We start from the raw sequence: 25,122 nt of genomic DNA on the forward strand, positions 1-25,122 counted from the left end.
TCTATAGTAAAATTTTATGACGAACAATTTTGTTGAATATTTTGATTTGATATGGTCACATTTTAAAGGAGATTTTGAACGATTTTCGAAAAAAGGACCGAAAAGACCCTTTTAATGAACAGCATGAGGGTTAAAATTTTTACCACAAACATTCCCCATACTCTTGTCCTTAAAGTTGCCACAGACACTATATGTCTAAAATGCACGGATTCCAAGATATCTTAAATCGCATATTTCGGAAAACAAGAAATTGTCGGAACTTGCCCCGCCTACTTTGGTTATTTCCGATATCAAGGTGAAAAACGCCGATACACGTGTCCCTTATTTTTAGCCCTACTTTCATAATATGCTCAGTTTTTCCCATCATTTTGAAAAAAAAATAATTTTGTTGCACAGTGTTATTTATTTGAAAGCTCATAGAGTTCAATTGAATATTAACCCCTTCCCTGTGTTTTAAGTCGCTTGATTAACGTTTTTATCTTAAGCTTCAGGTCGTTTGTCCCCTATATTTCGCAGATCCTAAGCGGTAGTATAAGAGAGATGTAGTAAATATAGACGAATTTTGATGGAGAACTAGGGTTTGTTAGTAGAAGCAATGCCCCTCGATCCCATGTGTTCAAAAAAGTTATTCGGGGTCCAAAGTCAGTTTTTGGATGCCTTATTCAGTTTTTTCAAAAAACTACTAAAGTAAATGTTGTAAATTTAAAATCTATGCACTTTTTAAATGCGTTTTCAAACAGGAATCACCATTCATGAGATATCGCAATCTACATATCGACACCTCCAAATAATAGTATGCTAAGTCTAAAAAGTGAGTTTTGCAGGAGAAGCTCTCAAAGTTTAGACATTTTTTGAACTTCAGTACTATGCTAAGTCAATATTTGTTCATATTACCAAAATTAGACGGAATTTAATTAAAGGACGTTCGACACCTCCAAATAACAGTTTGCTAATTCTGAAAAGCGAGTTTTTCAGGACAAGCTCTAAAAGTTTGGAAATTTCTTTGACCTTCAGTACTATGCTAAGTAAATATTTGTTTATAACTTCTTTCGGATTGTCCGATCTTTACCAAAATTTGACAGAATTTAAGTTAAAGGACGTTAAATATAAAAATGTAAAGAACTTGAAAACATGCTAAATCGACTTAGCATACTATTGTTTGGAGGCGTCGATATATGAAGATATAGAATGCGTAAATACATTATGAGGCGAACCGGTTAAACCGGTTTTTGGATCTGGACTTTCGGGTCAAATAACCGGATCGTCCCTGATGAAAATTATACATTCCATAATCTAGACTAAAATTAAAAAATAGGATAGTTTTCGTTGGAGTCGTTCCAGTTTGGCTTACGTTTACACAAAATATGACTCCTATGGCGTCCACTCGCGGGTTCGATTTCCCTCTGCGGATCAACTAAAGATCCCTCTATAGTAGATTCTTTCTTACGATTTGTAAAGGAATACATGTGATCGACCCTACCTGTATAATGTGTCCAATTTATTTACTTCCGGATCCCGACCTTCTCCAGCAGCAAATTGGAAAAGATAACACAAAAGACTGTCTTTTTGGCTCGTTTGGAAGTACTCGGAGAGAATCTTTCCTATTTTAACTAAACATCGCTTGTCAGCTGAAGTCATTTGCAAAGTATTATGAGCCTTGCGGTTATGCCGAACTCAGACATGAATATCTTTGAACATATAGGGCTGTCGAAAGTGATATTCTAGTCGGCAAATAGATTAGTATGTGTCGATCTCCATTCCTTGAATCTTTCCCATGATTAGCCATAAGGTGAATGTCTGGTTAATGGTGGATTTGCCAATTCTAATGCCACATTGGCATGGCCCAATTATTTCGTTCACCATAGGCTTTAGCTGTTCGCAATATATTGTAGGCAATAGGGAGAAGACTTATGTCCCAGGACACAGGATGCTCAGGTTCCAATAGCAGGGTACGCGTTCTTCCTGCCGGATGGTGCTATATAGCTGATGCATACATCTTATCAGCGTGTCGCCTCCGGCTTTGAACAGATCGGCTGCTAGGCCATCGGCTCCTGCTGCCTTACTTTTCTTCTGCCGATTTATTGCTATCCTAACCTCATGTTGACTGGGCGGTATACATTCAATATCATCTTCTGGGATTGGATCTGTTGTATCTTCGACGACTTCACTAGTATTGGCTACAAACAGTTTGGAAAAATACTATTTCCATATCCCGAGCACACTATCTGTATCTGTTACCAAATTACCTTGCACCCTCTCTACAGCAAGATGTGTCTGTACCAAAGCCATCAGTTTGATGTTTTATTCTTTGGTAGAATTTTCGGACTTCATTCTGACTCCTGTACATCTCGATTTTATCACACTCTCGCTTTTCCATTTCTCTCTTTTCCCAAGGAAATGACGTTTCTCCTCTCTCTATTTCTCCCGATAACTCTCTCGTACTCTACGCGTTGCTACTGATGGTAAATTAGCCCTATATGACTCATTTTTCTTTTTGGTAGCAGCACACTACTCCTGGTAATACCATGGGTTCCTTGGTGGAGGTCTCTGGTATCCAAGTATGGATTTTGCGGCTGTTTGCATGGAGTGTGTTGATATGTTGTCGGGACGAGGAGTGCTTTGATTAAGCAATTGGGCCAATTGAGGGGTATATGCAGTGGATATCTGTTGTGAATGCAGCTTACCGATGTACATTGGTCGCAAATGTGAATTCTTTGGCTAAAAGTAAATTTTTTGACATTCTTCTTTTTTGTGTTTTTCTTCGCAATATTGAAGTAAACACTCCAAAACAACAAAAACAATGATTGTTTATTCCAAATTTGCATTTACCGTTAGACGAGAAGGGGTCAAAGTAGAGATTTGTTTACTGTGTTATTAATCGAGTTGAGTGCGCAGTATTTTGTGATAATTTGTGGGTTATAAAATCCCAATAAGTAAAAGTGTAAAGGTAAAACTCAAATATGGAGAAGAAAGAAGAATGTAGAATAGAATAATTTTCCAAAAAGAACAGAAGAAAAATTCGGCCTAAGAACAAAGCTATCAACATATTTCTGGAACACTCTTAAAATCTTACATTTTGTTTCAATGGTAAAATTGTTATGGACCGAAATAATTTTGATCGCTAGTGGTCGATGTTAGAAAAAAATCAAAAATACTTTGATGTGTATACTTTAATTTCAAGATGCGATTCGTTGCGATAAATGATGCACAATTTTTTCAGGCTACATCAAATTCCGAAATATTTCATATTCGGCTGGTACAAAATTAATTCTAAGAAACACAATTTGGAACCGATTTTCCTGAAAACTTGGTATTTTTATTTTGAAAGTCCAGAGAATATTTCAACCCAAAATTGTCGACATAGGTCCACGTTAGGGTACAGCAGGGTACCCCAAGGGTACATTATAAGGGTACCCCCAATTTAAGGTAATTTGACAATTTTAGCCATATTTTTAAGCCGATTTAGCTGTAATTTTGCATTTTGATTTCTTAAAAGATATGAACCCTTCGCACCAAAAATTATAAACATAGGTCAAAGTTTTAGTTTAGACCCCATACAATGGGATCACCCTGTTTAATATATTTTAACGGTTTTTTGGAAATTCAGGAAAATAATTCTGAATTAATATTTTGTGACAGTAATTATAAATAAAACTAAATATTAACAAAAAGGAGCGTGCAAATAGTTTTGGCCAGAAAAATTAGATTTCGATGCGATGTTAGACTTCCGTATTGTGTCTGTTCGCACTTTATTTGCTACATTTAATCTGGTACGTACCTTTGCTGCAGCAAGGTAGTGATCCGAGTCCATGTTTGCTCTTTTGGCATTAAAATCTTCTTATTCTTTATTTGCAAATCCGTGTTCGGATATTAGCTATCATACAATGTTAATTATTACAGTGTTATTTGATTATATATTATAAGATTAAAAAAAATCATTTAATTATATCTAGTTCTCTGTTTTTGGCGGCGCTTAAAAGACTTATTTCATCTTGGTGTCCTGTCGATTCCTGAATGTTTTTGATCCATGTTATTTCTCGTCTCCCTATCGGTCGGCGCCCTTCAACTTTAATGTCATGTGTTGGACGGCGGTCATATGTTTCTTCTAAGCCGTCGTAGAATATATCATTGGTCTGTTCGTCCTTGTCCTTGTACTTTGCAAGTACGTAAACTGCACTTTTTCTATAAAGAGTCCGGACATTCCAGGTACAGATTAGCAGATCATGGTCCTTAAAACGTTTCCGGGGGTCGTCAACGTTAGAATGGTTTGCTTTTCTTTTCCTTTGTTTTTTTTTCAGCCCAACGCCAAACCCAAGTTGTTATACCCTCCACCGTAATATGGGGGGTATAATTAAAGTTGTCATTCCGTTTGTAATACATCGAAATATTCATCAGAGACTATTACTCCTAGGATGTTTGTTATTGCAAATGGGCTATATCGGTCCACGTTTTGATATAGCCCCATAAAACCGTACCACCCGTTTTTCGGTATTTTGAAGGTTTTAGCATCATTATCACACCGAAATGGCTGAAATTTAGTACTTAGTCTTCATTGGGGCATACAACTTTTCCCTAGAATTTTGTTGGTATAGGCCCACGCCTTCAATTAGCCCCCATAGAACGGCACCTCCCGATTTCCGGTATTTTGAAGGTTGTGACCTCAATATACCACCGAAATGGCTGAAATTTGGTATTCAGTCTTCATTGGGGGTGCAAAACTTTGCACCTGAAATTTATAGGTATAGGTTTAAGCCTTCATATTGCCCCCATAGAACCATGGTAGGACAATAAAAGGTAACAGCAATACACAGCTGACTGAACTGGGTTGTAACGTTAGTGTCAAATTCCATACGACATTTTATGTATTTATTTCTATTTCGATGTACATTAGGGATATATAGTTTTGAGGAAAAATATATCATTCCGAAAAAACATTCAAATTGAAAATGAAACGAATTTTCATTCATGTTTTCCAAAATATCTCTTGTGCCAGACTATGAAAATTTTCATGAAATTGATTTGAGCTTATGGGTAAGAAGGGAGAAAGGGAGCTCCTTCACCTGCTCTCTCTCCTAAAAGCTAAAAAATTTTCATGTGTTATTTTCAGTGTCTGGCACAGTTTTTTAAATTTAAATAATAATAACTTTGACACTAACATTACAAACAAAAACAAATTTCTATGTGGTTGTTCTTGAGTTGTATTTGTTATAGTGTTTACTTTACCTTATATTTGTTCTACCATGCCATAGATATGTACCTCCCGATTTTCGGTATTTTAAAGGTTGTGGCTTCATATTCCACCGAAATGGCTGAAATTTGGCATTACTTCATCGTTGGTGGTATAAAACTTCCGCCCGAAATTTGTCCGTACAGATCGAACCGGCGAACCGGATGCGGAGCCCATGAAAATTATATTTTACCGTAATCAACGCAACAAACCCTACCTTCTGACAAAAATTCAAAAAGAATCGGAGGGTTTTCGTTGGGATCGTTCCCGTTGGGCTTTCGATTACACATGTGGGTTAAATGGGCTATTTTTGCATAAAATTACTCTAACATGGAATAACTCTACTAAACACGCTCGGATTTTTTGGATATTTTTTAAAGATAGGCATAATTTCGCTCTTCAAGGAAACATATCTTTTTTGGGGGGACAGACCCGGTTACTTCGGATATTTTAGCCGGTTCGCCTGAATATGTGCATATTTCCCTTATATGTGCATAAAAATTATGCGTTTTTTAGAACAGCTATATCTCAAGAATGGTCCCTCCTAGGAAAAAAATTATTAAGACCAATCTTGTAGACAATCTTTCTGTCTACAATATTTACTTTAGTCACCTTTTGATTAGATCAACCGTTCTCAAAAAATAAATCCGAAAACCTAAAAACCCTTAAAATTTGACCTTTGGCCCCGAATAACTTTTTTCGCACAAATGGGATCGATGGGGAGTTTTAGGACGTTGCTGCTAATGGCACCAAAAATGGCTCTTCACTAAAATTCAGCTTTGTGGGAATTTTTGCTATTTCAATGTCTATTTTGACTGGGCTATTAACTGGTGTTAAAGGCAGATCCCCATGTGATACCACGGGCAGGTCAGGGTTCACTGAAAAAGTGACCAAAATAAATCCTGGGCTTTGCCATATTAAAACCCGTCAAGACCCTTGCATGGTATCGATCATCCTCTACGTTATCCTCCTTTATAATTATGGTATTTAAATAACTAAGAACGCCTAGAACAATGTGCTTATCATGTCAATTAGGAGCTTGTAAAATTTATCTTAGGTCTCACAAGGGTATTACATGGTGTGGGAACATGTACTGATATTGAAGAAATTCGTTTCTATCAGTATTGTCTCTAGTATTTCATCCAGAGACGAAATGCTTTAAATTACGTTTAACCACAAATACACAATCAAGCCAAAAGGGTAAAATTCCAATGGCAACACCAAGTATAAGATGATACCATAAAATATATTACATCAAACTAAAGAAACAGTGCAAGAGTTAGTGCTCTTGGAAATCTGGTTTTTATAGGCTTATGCGACATATGATCCTTTTGGAGCTATCATTTAAGGTCATGCTTATATTATAGCCTTTTGCAGGGTTAACCTTCTTAAGGTGGATTTATATGGCGTATACCCAAAGGTATTGAAATTTGAAACCCAGTGGGGTTTTTTAAATCCGCAAATATATAAACCTACTATAAATGTTAACAGAAATTTGACGTATTCACTTCTCAATATCAAATACCAATATAGGTCAACATTTTTGCCACCCTTCATTGACACCAAAATATAAGCAAGCTTTGTGACAACAAAAGATGGACCTGAAAGGAGATTTTTCACATAAATTAAATTATTTGCATTTAACCTAATTTCTTCGTTTCAATTATAATAATGTAACAATTTGTTGTTTTCCCTTCTTCTCATTTCGCCATGCCTTCACATAAAAATATGTCAACATAAAACACCGAATCAACCAAACCACCACTTGACCAGGTAAAGAAGAAGAACGACAAATGTTCCAACAAATGCAAGCAATGGCCCAAAAACAGGTAATTATTTTGAATGTCTTTTTACAAGTTTATTGAAACGAAAACAAAAAAAAACAACAAAAATATTATTTGTATTTGCTTTTCTTCTCTCTCATAACATAAGAAAAAATCTCAACAGAAAGTAAAATCAAAAAAGAAATTAACGAAAAAAAAAATAATATGAAAGAAATCATATTTTTCCATAAAAAGAATAACAAAAAAGAAAAATAATGAAAATGAAATTATTGAAAATTCAAACAAAAAAACCTCTTTACATTAACAGAAAAAAAAAAAGAAATTAGTAAAAATAATTTTCATTATTTATTAATGACTTTTAGGTTGTCTATTTTACATTTTTTTGTGTTTAAATGCGATTTAATTTTTGGTTGGTTTAAATAAGAAAACCAAAAGCAAAATATATTTTTTTTTTCATTACAACCCAAAAATACCAAAAAAAAAAGTTTTGCTTTGGTTCGCCCACAAGAAAATTAAAACCTTAGAAGCAGAAGAAGTTTATTAAAACAAAAATAAATTTTAATTTGGTTTTTTGTTACAAAGTTTTTGTTTTTCTGTTCGTTTTCTGTTTTAAATGTATTCACCACTTTACTTAACTCTAGCAGAATACTTATTTGCATACCGTCGACTCTTATGTATGTATGTGTAACACAGTTAGAAAGTCTTCCATGAGTTGGTTCTTTTTTTGTTGTTATTTCTTTTCATTCATTATAACTTTAGTTTTGTTTCCATTTTGTTTTGATTAGGAAAATCATCACATGCCAAGAAATTATAAATAACATTTTCATTTGGTTTTCCACCATCGTCGTCACCAACTTCACCACCACGAAAACAACGAAAACAAAAAAAAATTAAATAGTAAAAGAAAACTTAGCTATGCAAGCAAGCAGAACTCATTACTTCATTACATATTTCATTTGTGTTCCTGTTTTTTTTTCTTTTGATTCAAGATTTGTTTCATAAGAAAAAAATTCTCCAAAAAACGACGACACCACACTTCTAACCTAACCACCAACAACCATAACTTGAACTACTTAAATAACATTTCTTATTCCTGCTCTTAAAAACAAAACAAAAAACACCTGAAGTGTAGAAAACTTTCAACACCGCCATAATAAAGTAGTATCTCGTATTCTCCCCTCATCTTAAGTTAGACAACTTCTTTCTTTAGATATCATTCATTGCCTCATCCTTAAGCTAAGAAAACTTTAAAGAATAGAACTTTGTTCTAACTACAAAATTGTGTTTAGTAGTTTTTTTCTTGTTGTTGAACATGAAGTGGAATTGTTGACGATTGTTGTTCACATAGTTTCGATATTTTTTTAGAATATTTATTTCTTTTTAATATTTAATATCATTGGCGTAGCTAGAATAAGTTTTTGGAAAAGTGGCCAAAATTCAGAAATATTATATTTTCTAAAACGGTCTTTTGTAAGGACAAGTAAGACATACTTATTGGTTTTGAAAACGATAGAATTGCTTTCAAAAATATGATCTTTAATCACCGCCGAAGTCCCTTACGGAACACTTTACATTTAAATTTTCCTCTAGTTTTTTTGTGGTCTCTCCTTCACCTTGAAGCTTCCTTTCTTCCCAACATTTCGTGTTATTCGCCGCATTCTTTTGTGAGTCAACACAAAAAAACTTGTATTTCGCTTTATTTTAATGCCATTTCCGTTGCTTTTTATGTTGATTTTCGTGATTTATGTTCGAAATTTATGACCGTCATAATTTTTTTCCTGAGTCGGATACATTTTAGACATTTTCAGATTGAGGATTTTTTGTTAGAATTTATATTTTTATAAGTTTGTATTTGTGTAATGTGAATAATAAAACAATAAATGTGAATCATCACAAATCGAAAATTTTAAAATCATTTGGATTTTGTGGTATAATGTTAAGGCAGCTGCGATTTATCTCTGTTAGCAATTGCCGAACACAAAAAGTAAAAGTTCTTCAAATGAACCAATTAACAAAAAGATATATGATACCTTTGCTTAGTCCTTCATATTAACTATTTAGTTAGGTTATGTAGAAAAGGAATAATAAAAAATATCCACATTTCCTGTGAACATAAGCCGTATCCATTGTCCCAAATGCTTAAAAATGTTTCAGGATCTATTTTTATGGTAAACTTTCAAAACTGAATTCAATAGAATTTTCATGTCCTTTTCTTATTTTGCCTTCTAAAAAAAACAAGAAATATTTACGATAGACTTTACAAAAATTTAACACATATAAAAACAAGTAAAAACGGCGTTATGTTCGGCCGGTCCGAACTTTTTATACCACTCACCTCTAGCTATTTATCTATGTTAAGTATAATTCCTTGGAGATAAATGATATCTTCAACTACTGAGTTACATCCCATTCAGAAGGAAAATGTAGCAATACTCTTTAAAAGACTTCACCTAAGTACCTAATATCAGCCATTTCGGTGGGATGTTCAGGCCCCAACCTTTAAAATAATGGGAGAAACCGTTCTATGGGGGCAATATGAAGACGGTGACCTATACCAACAAATTTCAGGTGGGAAGTTGTATACCCCCAACGAAGTCTAAGTACCAAAGTTCAGCCATTTCGGTTGTATACTTACTTAGCTCACCCATTACAGAACATTTGTTCCATATACCGAACTAAGAAAAGATCTCAAATTCTCTCTGTTTTTCGCTCCGCTTTCTGGAATACCGCGCCTTCTCACTTCATCAACTTGTTTGCGCCATCTATACTTTGGCCTGCCAATTCTCCGTGCACCACCATGTGGCATGTATTCATACGCGGGTTCATCATCGCTTATTCCTATGATATGGCCTAGCCAACGCAATCGTTGCATCTCGATTCGTTTAACTATATTCATGTCTTTGTATAGCTGATATAGCTCGTGGTTCATACGACGTCGATATTCACCGTCAACGCAAATCGGCCCGTAGATCTTTCTAAGAATTTTCCTCTCAAACACACCAAGCACTGCCTTATCTGCTAGCGCAAGTACCCATGCTTCGGAGCCATACATTAGCACGGGTAGTATCAGCGATTTGTATAGTGTTATTTTTGTTTGACGAGATGTGACTTTGTTTTTAAATTGCTTACTTAAACCATAGTAGCATCTTTTGGCCAATACAATTCTTCTTCTTATTTCATAACTGATGTTGTTCGTTGTGTTTATGGCAGTGCCGAGGTAGGCGAAGTCTTTAACTACCTCAAAATTATAGGTAACAACTTCCACAGTTGGTCCGAGCTCTATGGACGCTTTGCGCGTCGACACCATCAATTTGGTCTTTTCGCCGTTTACCGCCAGACCCACTTTCGCAGATTCTGCTTCGACCTTCCTAAAGGTACCACTTACTTCCTTTACTGATCGTCCCATGATGTCTATGTCATCAGCATAAGCAAGTAACATGTGGCTATTGGTGTAAATTGTACCATTTCTTTTGACATTTGCATCTCGTATTACCTTTTCCAGCAAAATGTTGAAAAGGTCACACAAAAGGCTGTCTCCTTTTGTGAAACCCCTTTTGGTACTGAACTGTTCGGAGAGGTTCTTTCCAATTTTAACTGAGGACCTAGTATCAGTTAAAGTCATTTACAAAGCCGGATGAGCTTTGCGGGGATACCAAATTCAGACATTGCATGGAATACTTTGATCGGAGGGGACTGTCGAATGCTGCTTTATAATCGACAAAAAGGTGATATGTGTCGATCTGCGTCTCTTGGGTCTTCTCCAGGATTTGCCGCAGGGTAAATATCTGGTAAATGGTGGACTTGCCAGTTCTAAAGCCACATTGGTATGGTCCAATTATTTCGTTGACCATTGGCTTTAGTCGTTCGCACAATATCCCTGACACTATCTTATAGGCAATAGGGAGAAGACTTATGCCCCTATAGTTGGAGCATACAGTCTTATCTCCTTTCTTGTGGACGGGACACAGGATGCTCAGGTTCCAATCGTCGGGTACGCGTTCTTCCTGCCAGATGGAGGCGACGCGCTGATGCATACACCTTATCAGCGCGTCGCCTCCGGCTTTAAACAACTCGGCTGGTAAGCCATCGGCTCTTGCTGCTTTATTATTCTTCAGCCGGTTGATTGCTGTTTTTACCACATCTTGGCCGGGCGGTATACATTCTATACCATCTTCTGGGATTGGATCTGTGGTATCATCGTCTTCGTTACTATTGGATACCAGCAGATTGGAGAAATGTTCCTTCCATATCCTGAGCACGCTATCTGTATCTGTTACCAGATTGCCTTGCTGGTCTCTACAGGAAGATGTGCCTGTACCAAAGCCATCTGTTTGATGTTTCACTCTTTCGTATAATTTTCGGACTTCATTCTGGCTTCTGTACAACTCGATTTTTTCACACTCCCGCTTTTCCATTTCTCTCTTTTTCTTGCGGAAAAGAGGTTTCTCTTCTCTTCTTTTCTCCCGATATCTCTCTCGTGCACTACGCATTGCTACTGATTGTAAGGTAGCTCTATATGCCGCATTTTTCTTTTCGGTAGAAGCATGGCACTCCTGGTCATACCATGAATTCCTTTGTGGAGGTCTTTGGTATCCAAGTATGGATTTTGCGGCTGTTTCCATTTAGTGGGCAATACTTTGCCATTGCGCTGATATGTTATCGGGATGAGGAGTGCTTTGATTAAGCAATTTGGCTAGTTGAGTGGAATATGCTGTGGCTATCTGTTGTGATTGCAGCCTATCGATGTCTAACTTCCGCGTTGTGTCTGTTCGTGCTTTATTTGCAACGTTTAGACGGGTACGTACCTTTGCTGCAACAAGGTAGTGGTCCGAATCAATGTTTGCGCCTCGGAACGATCGTACATCCAACACGCTCGATGAATGTCTTCCATCTATCACAACATGATCAATTTGATTACTTCTTCTGTGATCTGGAGACAGCCAGGTGCCCTTATGAATATCGAGATGATTAAATCTGGTACAGCTAACTACCATGTTTTTTGCCGCTGCAAAGTCTATCAGCCTCAAACCATTGTCAGATGTTTCACTGTGGAGACTGAATTTCTCGACTGTTGGGCCATAGATATTCTCCTTTCCAATTTTGGCATTAAAATCGCCTAGAATAGTTTTAATGTCATGGGCAGGGCAACGGTCATATGTTTCTTCTAAGCGCTCGTAAAATATATCTTTGGTCTGTTCGTCCTTTTCTTCAGTGGGAGCATGAGCGCAAATAAAGCTGATGTTGAAGAAATTAGCTTTTATTCGAATTGCAGCAAATCTTTCATTCACTGGGGTGAAGCTGGATACCAGATGTTTTAGTCTCCGACTAACTACAAATCCGCAACCAAACTCATGGCTTACGTCATGGCAGCTATAATACAGTGCGTCACCTTTAGGTGTTGTTGTGACGCCTTTCCCAATCCATCGTATTTCCTGTATGGCAGTAATATTGGCCTTGTACTTTTCAAGTACGTCTGCCAATGCGAAGACTGCACCTTCTCTATAAAGAGTGCGAACATTCCAGGTGCAGATTCGCAGATCATGGCCCTTAAAACATTTGCGGGGTTCGTCAACTTTAGAGGGGTTTGTTTTTCTTTTCTTTCGTTTTTTCATAGTAGGCTGTTTTTTTCTAGGGGAGGGTTACACACCCGACGACCAAACCCATGTTTTTAACGTTCTGTGTGTGAACGCGCGGCACATGTTAGCTCACTACCTTTAACTAGTGTTAAAGGCAGTTCCCCAGATGACACCACGGGGAGATGAAAGAGGGACCAAGATAAATCCTGGGCTTTGCCATGTTAAAACCGGACAGGACCGTTCCTTGGTATCTTCCATCCCCTACGTCACCCATGTGAAATGTGAAATAGTCTGTTCAAAATCAAAAGTTACGAATTCACCGCATTACGGAGAGCGTTAAAGCCGTCGGTGTACGTGCTTCTACTGCTGCACAACACCGTTTACAACATCTTCCCCCAACATTATACGTTATATGCTACAGTATATATTATCTTTGGCTCCCAGCTATTTCGTTTCCCTAGAAAGATTTAATTCCACGCCATCCAGTATTAGTGGCACAAAGTCAACAATATTTATTTTCCTGGAGAATAGTACCAACTCTGTCTTTGCTGAATTCCCACCAAGGCCATTATGATGACCCAGCGATACAGTTTTACTAGTGCACCCTGCATTAGCTCAGGCAGCATTGACAAACATTCCGCACTGATTAGTCCATTGAGTTCCTTGAGTATCCTGTTCCCTATCTGAAGTCATAGTAAAGAAGATTATACTCCTCCTTTTGCGGTGCCTCTAGGGACTAACTTCCTTACAGAAATCTTTCTACAATGTTTTAACTGATCCGTCAACTCAATAATTAAGAGACGCTCAGTAGATTTAGGAGATAAATAATGGATTCGAGTTTCAGACTACATAACGCTCCTTCTATATATAGAAAGATGGCCAAGGTGGGATTCGAGTCATCCTTATTCTTTTGGATATGTATAACACACAACGTCGTGTAATGCTGTTTCTGTTGATTTCTATTTGACATATGCATGTGCGTAACTTGGGATTACAGCATTGGTGATGTATGTCACTGTAACCTTCTTCCACAGTGTTGATCAGTACTAATTGAAGCATAGCCGGAATGATACCTCCGGCACGGAAGATTTATATGGGGAGATCCTTGGATTACATATTAACCCAACAATAAATGCTCTCTCGTCAGGGGAGCAGGTCCTATTCGTATCAACACTAGGCAGATAAGAATTGGCATCCTTGCACTATTAAAGTGAATACTTGCCAGTAGGCCTAGAGTTTGTAGAGCAGAGTATTAGAGTATTATTTCGCTTTATGCTCCCAATAGGTTTGGGATCCTTTGAGATCATTCTGGGAAATATTGCAGCTACATTAACTCCCTCTACTGCCTCACCGAAGTTTATCCAGAAATGTCTTTTAGCCTTCCTATTTTCAATCTTATACTTCTTGAAACTATTCCTATGTAGGTAACTTGAAGCGCCTTTTGTTTGCAGACAGGCCAAGTTCGATGATGGGCTATATCGGTCCACATTTTGGTATAGCCCTGATGTTACGGTGCCGCCCGATTTCAGGTAATTTTACGTTTATAGATATAATTCGACTTCTAGGGTTCGTGGCGGTCATAAAATGTATCTACCAAAAATTGGGGACAAGGGTCCATGTTTTGGAATAACCCATATCACCAGATTACAGTTTTCCTCCATTCACAATTGTAGATATATGCCTTCGTTGTGGTATAGCTCCCATAAAACGGTACTCCCACCCCTCTCCCATTTCAGGTATTTTCAAGTTTTCAGTTAAAATTATGTGTTTAGGGTTTACAGTGGTCAAAGAACGTCTCCCCCTAAGTTTACGGGAATTAGTACTATCGTAACAAAATGAAAACTAATTATACCATATCGACACCTCCAAATAATAGTATGCTAAGTCCGAAAAGTGAGTTTTGCAGGAGAAGCTCTCAAAGTTTACAGTTTTCTTTGACCTTCACTACTATTCTGAGTAAACATTTGTTTATAACTTCTGTTCGGATTGACCGATCATTACCAAAATTTGACAGAATTTAAGTTAAAGGACGTAAAATGTAAAAATGTAAAGAACTTGAAAACATGCTAAGTCGACTTAGCATACTATTGTTTGGAGGCGTCGATATATGTTCAGAGTATTTCATGGTGGAGGGTATAAGAAGTTCGTTTTTACTTGTTATTTTACACTATATCATTTACTGGGCTTAGTAAATTCAAAAGGGACAGAAAATCGCCGTTACGATTTGAATAGTTCCAATCAATTGATTTTTCATAGTGCATCACAAGGTTCTCTTTAGACTCTCTCTCACTATAAGTTCCCACTTTCCTATTGAGTATTTCTATGCGATTTGTCTTTTTATCTGCTTAATACAGTGCATTTAAAAGTAGCCGCATAAAATTTATTTTAGAAAGAAAATCCTTACCCCTGTTCAACAATTAATTTTGTTACTGAATCCATATTTTTTCTAAATGAAATTCCGCAACAAAAGCCCTCCAAATTTTATTACAATTTCTTACCAGGAAATCCCCCACTTAGAAAAAACGCATATTTTAAGCCAACGAAATGTCATTAAATACCCGCCACTAAACTAAATCATAACGAATTTGGTGGCATTTACAATGTAGTTTTCTTTCTTTCATTCTGGTTAAATGCGAAATGTGTGTCCAGCATGACCGCCGCAAGCTTATGGTGGTCAACATTGTTACGGTTCAGCTAACAGGAATAAATTGAGAGGTGGCTGGGTCAAACAGCTATGAGACACGTACTCAGGTTACACATTGCTGTTGTTGCTGCTATTTATAATTGTAAACACAATTTTGTGGAAAATGAAAATATTAAAAATAACAACCAACGTAATTTCACAAACTAACAAATACATACAACTATAAAATTAAAATGTGCAAATATACATATGTATGTTTGTAATATCGTGTGTAGGTGTAATTCAGTTGGTGTTTTGTGGTGTGCGTGAGTTCATGTTTATTATAAATTTTCCCAGTTTTATGCATTCATATTCAACGCAAAATAAAAATAAATATAAAAATATGTATATGTTTATAAGTCTCACTTTCAAATCGCTTAACACACTCTGACAGTTCAGCAGAACCAAAAACAAACAAAAAATAAATTTCAATTAGACATGAACAACGACAAGAGAGACTCCATAAAGTGTTTCGGGCATAGTTTGTTTGTGCTTGGCGTGAATGTTGGCTTTTGTTTCCATTTATTTATTTTTTTTTAAATGACTGTTTGTAGTGCAATATTTGTTTTAATGTCCGAGTATTCCAGAACACTTTTTTAACTCTTAATTTCCATGCCGTGGAGGGTGCTTAACTCTTGTCCACTGACCCCTTTCATAGTTAAGCAAGTTAATGTTTACTTTTAAAAGAGGGGCGGAATTTTTTGAAAATTTTTGAAAGTATTTTCATGTTGCATAGAATAATGAAAGTAGACATTTCCGTTGCTGTCAGTTATGTGACGCATACAATCACTGTTATGAGTCAGAGGAATACTTAACAGAATATGTTTGTCTATGTGTGATTTTGACATAACACCGTTTGTAACCTACATCTATAATTGTGTGGACACAAATTACTTAGATGGTAATTAATGATCCAATAATCTCTGTAGCTCTGTGTTACTCTATCTGAAACCCAGCATAAGATGACCTTCTTTACTTTTACCTCACTTTACCCTTTTGCGTGTAACGTATGTAAGTAGGTCTGTATTCAACGGTACTTTTAGTTGGAGGAGCTCCATTCTCTAATATAGAGAGACTTCTCGAATATCCATGGGTGCATGCCAATTCTAATTCTACTTCACTGCTATAGCACCTCCTCTATCAGAGAATCCGCACTGCTTGCCGAAAATAGTACGACACCACTTCATAGCTATAATTACAAAATATGTGGCTAACACCGGTTGCTGAGGAGATTTGCCACAACCACATGTAATGTAATCTGACCAGAGATTTAACCACTGATCTAAGTGTATAGTGTTCTATTTCTGTCCACTCCATCTCCAACCGGATGTTGAAAAGATCACTGATGGTATGGTATATATGAATATGTAGAAGGTAGCTTCCGGTCATTATTATCTTGTCTGGCTACCGACCTACTGTTCCTCTATAACTAGACCTATTAGTGATCTATAAGAAGACCTACTGCTCTTTTATAAGAAGATCTACTGGACTTCTATAAGAATACTTACTTTTATTTTATATGAAGATCTACTGATCTTCTATAAGTAGACGTTCTGCTTTTCTATTTATGGTCATCTCCAAGAAGACCTACTGGTCTTTCAATAAGAAGACCACCAGGTGTTCTATAAGAACACAATCAGGACTTCTATAAGAAAACCACCAGGTCTTCTATAAGAAAACCACAAGTTCTTCTATAAGAAAACCACCAGTTCTTCTATAAGAAGTCCACCAGGTTTTCTTTAAGAAGACCACCAGGTCTTCTATAAGGAGACCACCAGGTCTTCTATAAGAAGAAAACCAAGTCTTCTAAAAGAAGACCACCAGGTCTTCTATAAGAAGACCACCAGGTCTTCTATAAGAAGACAACCACGTCTTCTATAAGAAGACCACCACGTCTTCTATAAGAAGACCACCACGTCTTCTATAAGAAAACTACCAGTTCTCCTATAAGAAGACCACCAGGTTTTGTATAAGAAGACCACCAGGACTTCTATATTAAACCCATCAGGTCTACTATAAGAAGACCACCAGGTCTTCTATATTAAACCCATCAGGTCTTCTATAAGAAGACCACCAGGTTTTCTATAAGAAGCAGCAGGTCTTCTCTAAGAAGACCACCAGGTCTTCTATAAGAAGACCACCAGGTCTTCTATAAGAAGACCAGCAGGTCTTCTATCTTCTATGAGACGAAGAACCGGTCTCCTATAATAAGATCATCGTGTCTTCTATAAGAAGACCACCATGTCTTCCATAGGAAGACCACCAGGTCTTCTATAAGAAGACTACCAGGTCTTCTATAAGAAGACCACCAGGTCTTCTATAAGAAGAACACCAGGTCTTCTATAAGAAGACCACCAGGTCTTCTATAAGAAGACCACCAGGTCTTCTATAAGAAGACCAACAGGTCTTCTATAAACAGACCACCAGGTCTTCTATAAGGAGACCACCAGGTTTTTTATAAGAAGACCACCAGGTCTTCTATAAGAAGACCAACAGGTCTTCTATAAGTAGACCACCAGGTCTTCTATAAGAAGACTACCAGGTCTTCTATAAGAAGACCACCAGGTCTTCTATAAGAAGACCACCAGGTCTTCTATAAGAAGACCAACAGGTCTTCTATAAGAAAACCACCGGGTCTTCTATGAGACGAAGAACCGGTCTCCTATAATAAGACCATCGTGTCTTCTATAAGAAGACCACCATGTCTTCCTTAGGAAGACCACCAGGTCTTCTATAAGAAGACCACCAGGTCTTCTATAAGAAGACCACCAGGTCTTCTATAAGAAGACCAACAGGTCTTCTATAAACAGACCACCAGGTCTTCTATAAGGAGACCACCAGGTTTTTTATAAGAAGACCACCAGGTCTTCTATAAAAAGACCACCAGGTCTTCTATAAGAAGACCACCAGGTATTCTATAAGAAGACCACCAGGTCTTCTATAAGAAGACCACCAGGTCTTCTATAAGAAGACCAACAGGTCTTCTATAAGAAGACCACTAGGTCTTCTATAAGAAGACTTCCAGGTTTTCTATAAGAAGACCACCATGTCGTCTATAAGAAGACCAACAGGTTTTATATAAGAAGACCACCATGTCCTCTATAAGAAGGCCACAGGGTCTTCTGTAAGGAGACCACAAAGTCTTCTAGACCACCAGGTCTTCTATAAGAAGACCACCAGGTCTTCTATAAGAAGACCACCAGGTCTTCTATAAGAAGACCAACAGGTCTTCTATAAACAGACCACCAGGTCTTCTATAAGGAGACCACCAGGTTTTTTATAAGAAGACCACCAGGTCTTCTATAAAAAGACCACCAGGTCTTCTATAAGAAGACCACCAGGTATTCTATAAGAAGACCACCAGGTCTTCTATAAGAAGACCACCAGGTCTTCTATAAGAAGACCACCAGGTCTTCTATAAGAAGACCACCAGGTCTTCTATAAGAAGACCACCAGGTCTTCTATAAGAAGACCACCAGGTCTTCTATAAGAAGGCCACCAGGTCTTCTATAAGAAGACCACCAGGTCTTCTATAAGAAGACCACCAGGTCTTCTATAAGAAGGCCACCAGGTCTTCTATAAGAAGACCACCAGGTCTTCTATAAGAAGACCACCAGAACTTCTATAAGAAGACCACCATGTCCTCTATAAGAAGGCCACAGGGTCTTCTGTAAGGAGACCACAAAGTCTTCTAGACCACCAGGTCTTCTATAAGAAGACCACCAGGTCTTCTCTAAGAAGACCACCAGGTCTTCTATAAGAAGACCAGCAGGTCTTCTCTAAGAAGACCAGGAGGTCTTCTATAATTAGACCAACGGGTCTTCTATGAGAACGCAACCGGATCTTCTATAATTAGACCACCGGGTCTTCTATAATTAGACCACCAGGTCTTCTATAAGAATACCACCAGGTCTTCTATAAGAAGACCACCGGGTCTTCTATGAGAACACTACCGGGTCCTCTAAAAGAAGACCAGCAGGTCTTCTATAAGAAGGCCACCATGACTTCTATAAGAAACCACCGGGTCTTTATAAGGAGACCACCAGGTCTTCTATAAGAGGACCACATGGTCTTCTATAAGAAGACTACCAGCTCTTCTACCACCATGTCTTCTATAAGAAACCACCGGGTCTTTATAAGAAGACCACCAGGTCTTCTATAAGAAGACCACAGGGCTTCTATAAGAAGACCACAGGTCTTCTATAAGATGACCACAGGTCTTCTATAAGAAGACCACAAGGTCTTCTAGACCACCATGTCTTCTATAAGAAGACCACCAGGTCTTCTATAAGAATACCACCAAATCTTCTATAATACCACTAAAGCTTTTATAAGAAGACCACCAGGTCTCCTATAAGAAGACCACCAGGTCGTCTATAAAAGTAACACCAGGTCTTCTACAAAAAGACCACCAGGTCTTCTATATGAAGACCACGAGGTCTTCTATAAGAAGACCACCAGGTCTTCTATAAGAAAACAACCAGGTCTTCTATATGGAGACCACCAGGTCTTCTATAAGAAGACCACCAGGTCTTCTATAAAAAGACCACCACGTCTTCTATAAGAAAACAACCAGGTCTTCTATATGGAGACCACCAGGTCTTCTATAAGAAGACCACCTGGTCTTCTATAAGAAGGCCACGATGTCTTCTATAAGAAGACCACCAAGTCTTCTTAAAGAAGACCACCAGGTCTTCTATAAGAAAACCACCATGTCTTGTATAAGAAACCAACGGGTCTCTCATAAGGAGACCACCAGGTCTTTTATAAAAAGACCATCAGCTCCTCTATAAGAAGACCAACAATTCCTCATAAAAGGACCACCAGCTCTTCTGTAAGAAGACCACTAGCTCTATAATAAGACCAACAGCTCTTTTATAAGAAGACCTATATGTCTTCTAGAGAAACATCTTCTGGACTCTTTTACAAAAGGAGAAGACTTACTGGTCTTTTAAAGAAAGCTATTCCATAAGAAGACCTAGAGGTCTTCCATAAGAAGACCTAGAGGTCTTCTATAAGAATACGTAAGGGTCTTATATAAGAAGTTCCTCTGTTTTTCTATAAGAAGACCTACTTCTGTTCTTCTAAAAGAAGATGTATTCGTCCTCTATAAGAAGACCAACAGGTCTTCTCTAAAAAAAACCGTTCGTTTTTCTGTAAAAAGACCTAATGGTCGTCCATAAGACGACCTACTGGTCTTTTATAAGAAGGCCTAATGGTCTTAAATGTTGTTCTTAAAGAAGACCAACTGCTCCTCTATAAGAATACTTTCTGTTCTTCTATAGGAAGACCTACCGGTCCTCTATAAGAATACATGCAGATGCTCTACAAAGAGGCCTTCTTTTGCTCCGGATGTTCCTCTATAATAAGACCTAATGGTCTTCTATAATATGTCCTACTCTTTCTCTACAAGAAGATCTACTGGTTTACTATAGGAAGACCTTGTAGTCTTTGGAAGACGTGTCTTCTATAATAGCATATATTGGTGTTGTTTTCTTGTAATGTGTGATCTGCTGGTATTTTTTAAGAATACTTATTGGTCTTCTATTAATGATCAGCAGGGCTTCTAGTCCGGTCAAAATAGACATGCGTATAAGGGGGAAATAGCAAAAATTCCCACAAAGCTGAATTTTGGTGGAGAGCTAGGGTTGGCCATAAGAAGCAACGTCCTAAAAGTCCCCATCGATCCCATGTGTGCAAAAGAAGTTATTCGGGGTCAAAGGTCATTTTTGGAGGCATTATTCAGTTTTTTTTACTTTTTCTCAAAAACGGTAAGGCTTAGCAAAAGCCGGCTAAAGTAAAAGTTGTAGACTTAATAATTGTCTACAAGAGTGGTCTTTATGGTTCTTAAAAAAGACTTACCATTTTCGAGATATCGCGATATAAAGGTCAAATAAAAAATTAGCCGCCTAAGTGCATTATGAGGCGAACCGGTTAAAGTGACGACACTATGTGTTAGATATTTCCGTAGGCTTTCAAACGATATCCACTTTGCAGTAATCGGTTCTGTAGAACCGGGTCTAACCCGGTTTTTAAATTTGGCCTTTCGGGTCGAATAACCGGCGAACCGGATCAGCAACCGTTGAAAATTATACATTTCCGTAATCAGCGCAACACACTCTATCTTCGGACAAAACGTGAAAAAAATCGGAGAGTTTTCGTTGGGGTCGTTCCCGTTGGGCTTTCGATTATACATGTGGGTTAAATGGGCTATTTTTGCATAAAATGACTCTAACATTGAATAACTTTACTAAACACGCTCCGATTTTGTTGGATTTTTTTTTAGAAGATAGCTAATATTTCGCTCTTCAAGAAAATATATATTTAGTTGGGGGGCAGACGCGATTACTTCGCTTATTTTAGCCGGTTTGTCTGAATATGTGCATATTTCCCTTATAAGTGCATAAAAATCATGTGTTTTTTAGAACAGCTATATCTCAAGAATGGTTCCTTCTAGGAAAAAATTATAGAGGTCAAACTTGTAGATAATTTTTCTGTCTACAATATTTACTTTAGTCACATTTTGATTAGATCAACCGTTATCAAAAAATAAATCCGAAAACCTAAAAAACCCTTAAAATTTGACCTTTGACCCCGAATAATTTTTTTTGCACACATGGGATCGATGGGGACTTTTAGGACGTTGCTTCTAATGGCAAACTCTAGCTCTCCACCAAAATTCAGCTTTGTGGGAATTTTTGCTATTTCAATGTCTATTTTGACCGGACTATTCAATGAGACGAGCAATTGTTCCTCAGTAAGAAGACCTAGTGTTCTTTTATAAGAGGAACATACAAACATGTCTGATTCAGGGCCAGTAGGTCGTTGTGCGACTCCTCTTGCTCTATACTCCCAGAGGACAGTAAAGATAGCTCACCTGGTGACGCAACAAAAAAATAGTGTTTTTCATGTTAAGGCCGTAAAACCAAACCTTTCCTTGGGATCTACAGCATCAGTCTTTATGTGGAAACTGAGAAAATCTCTATCCACCTATAGTATCCTCCTGCTAGCCCTCGTTCATGGCCGTTTAGACAAATTTGCAATTTATTTTAAAACATTCTTAAATTTAATAAAAAATAATAAAAAAAACAAAACTTTGTTGCCATTAAATGATAATTTGTCTTATCATTGGCAATTGTGTTTAGCCCATAAGACATTGAAAGACCCACACGTACTTAGAAGTATGCCTAAGAAATACGAAAAACGCTCACACATACGCACCCATACAAAACGTGATATTGTCGCCAAGAGCGTAATGGCTCATAAATCCTAGCAACATATCCATCCTACACATTATCACGACAAGACGATGTGAATATTTAAATGATAAATACTTCTTATATAAGTGTGTCGTTTAGCTGTCTATCAGAGATTGTCGCTATGTTTGTCGTCTCTCAGACTGTCGGTTGTTATGATGACAAAACAACAACAACAACACACGCAAAAAAAACAAAGTACTTAAGAGAGATGTTAATGATTGTATTTTAGATAGGATTCTGTGTGTATTATTTTCTGCGTAATCTCGGCAATGAACAACAGAAATAAAGGATATGCCCTTTGCGAATGTTGTGGATATTGTTGTTATGTCCTTGATTTGACTACAGCCAACAACAACAGCAACAGCCCTGGTATGACAAGGAACAGCAGAAACAGCAAAAAAAACACAAAAAAGAAATTAATACAAATATATGTATGTGTGTTTAAACGATAAGTATTTCTTTTTCATTTCATTTTGTTCGCAGAATACTTCAACAGTAAAATCCTGAAAAAAGGTCTGAATTGTTTAAAGATTTATGTTTTTGGGGTGTTTTCTTTGTAGCATACCCAAATATTTCTTAAGAACATTTTATTTTCAGCTCGGTGATAGAGAAAACATTTATTTAATTGCGATCGCAGTAAAAATAAAAATTTTTCACTATTAATGAAGGTCTTAAGGCAGAAATCAAACTGCAACTTTTCAAGATATTTGCGAACGTCTCTCTTTGCAACTGAACTTCGAATAGATTTTCAAGCGACTCGGTCTTCTGCACTTCTGCTTCTACTGAGCCATGTTTTAAGATTAGTTTTTCCTCCCAGCAAAAAAAGTCATCCCAAAATCATGGGTTTTGTAAGGGATTTTTGGCAGCCGTAACTACTCGCAAACCCCCTTTCTTCCCCATTATTTTTACAAGGGCATGTCGCACTCAGTTTGTAGTTATTCTATGGCCACTAGAAGTTGAAAAGTAAGTTGAAAAAAAATTCTATTTTTAGAACAGTTGATGTAGAGATTTTTTTTTAATTTCATCACACTTCTTACTTTTATTTTATTTCGCTGTCTGCCCGAATTGAACCCACGAACCCTCTGATTTCTAGCCAAAGACACTACACACTATGCCACGCACACGAATATTAAGGGTTGCTTAAGAACTTAAATGTGCAGTACACATGTGCACCACGAACTGTTAGTTTTTAATTAAAAAAACACTCGCGTGCCGACAGTGAGCGTTGAACACACAACCCTAGGATTTATAGTCGGACACACACTCAATGTGCCACCGTCCTCATTACTTAGTGAGGAACAAAGTAAGTAGGTTTGCCTTGTAATTTTTTTAAGAAGTATCCCATTACTTTTCAGATTACTTGTAATGGGAAAAGAAGCTTGTTTACATTACTTTGTAATGGGTTACGTAATGACTACTGGATCCGAATTTTTGCTGGGCTTGATTCTATTGGCTGGTGTTGGAGGATATTAATGTTCACTTAACTTGAAATAGATACCGTGTTAAGTCCTGTACTTCGCCATGTCACAAAATCAATAAGTAACTTTTTTTATTTTCTATTATGCGATAACGTATCCAAATGAAAATTAAAAAAAGAAGACCTTCTGCCTCACATATATCATACAGAAGTAAATTGCACACGAAAAACCTTACAAACACTATACGAAGACAACATAATTGTCATCACCATCATCATCATCTTTATAACCATCATTAAAAACGCTATCTGAATCCATAATAATAATAATAATGGTTATCCAACACATCCTCTGCCAATAGTAATAATAATGGTGATGAGCGCACACGTCTAATGACGCTATGTACAACGAATCACAACAATTATAATGATTATATGATGATATCTACATACATATATGTCAGTACCAATATTATGATTTTTTTCCTCAGAAACCAAACAAAAAAATCTGAAAAAAAGTTCACGCATTTCTATGGGTTTTGCAGCCAGCCCCTATTCTCACTACAATAAACCAGACAAGTATAAGAATTCAGTTTTTTCTTCTTCTTTTGTTCATCAGAATATTCTTCTTCCTTTTCTATTCATTGTATTTAGATTTATAATAAATATAATGTATGAAAGCAATTTATGTACGTTTCTATGATGTGTGAACGAAAATGTCACACTCGATCATCATTTTCGTATTGTTGCCGTCATCATCATCGTTGTTGTTGTTGTTCTTGTCGTTCTCTACTGCATCAGAACTACTAGCATTCACATCAATGTCAAAGGTTGTATTTAAACGTAAATAAATGGTTAAGGATATTTCTACAGGATTTATAAGTGCTTATTGTATCTGCAATGGTCTCTTGTCCCCTAACCATTTTCCCCCTCGCTTGCTGTTTCTTTTATATATTGTATGTATGTTAGGGTTATGAGTTTTTAACATTTTCCTCAAAAATGATTTCATGTAGTGAGAATGAATGAACTTTGTCCTATTAATGCCTAAAATAACAGACATTCCATTTTATTATAAAAAAAGGTTCAGCACAAATCACTTTGAAAACAAATTTTTTTGAAAAAATTCTATGAAATGAGAAAAAATCTCAAAAAATTATTTCCTGTTGCACGAATGAA

At 37.0% G+C, this 25,122-nt stretch overlaps 1 protein-coding gene across 8 annotated transcripts in view; it reads left to right on the forward strand.

Annotated features, from left to right (window-relative positions):
* Positions 1-25,122, forward strand: part of brp (ELKS/RAB6-interacting/CAST family member bruchpilot) — a 414,951-nt gene that overhangs the window by 108,698 nt on the left and 281,131 nt on the right. For all 8 annotated transcript variants that reach the window (XM_073956928.1, XM_073956930.1, XM_073956931.1 and 5 more), the window contains one exon: positions 7,001-7,056. In XM_073956928.1, coding sequence (XP_073813029.1) covers positions 7,001-7,056 — 56 coding nt within the window. The remainder of the gene's footprint in view (positions 1-7,000; positions 7,057-25,122) is intronic.

This window comes from Musca autumnalis, unplaced genomic scaffold, assembly GCF_047663935.1.
Source record: "Musca autumnalis isolate F117 unplaced genomic scaffold, ASM4766393v1 scaffold_5, whole genome shotgun sequence".
NCBI lineage: Eukaryota > Metazoa > Arthropoda > Insecta > Diptera > Muscidae > Musca > Musca autumnalis.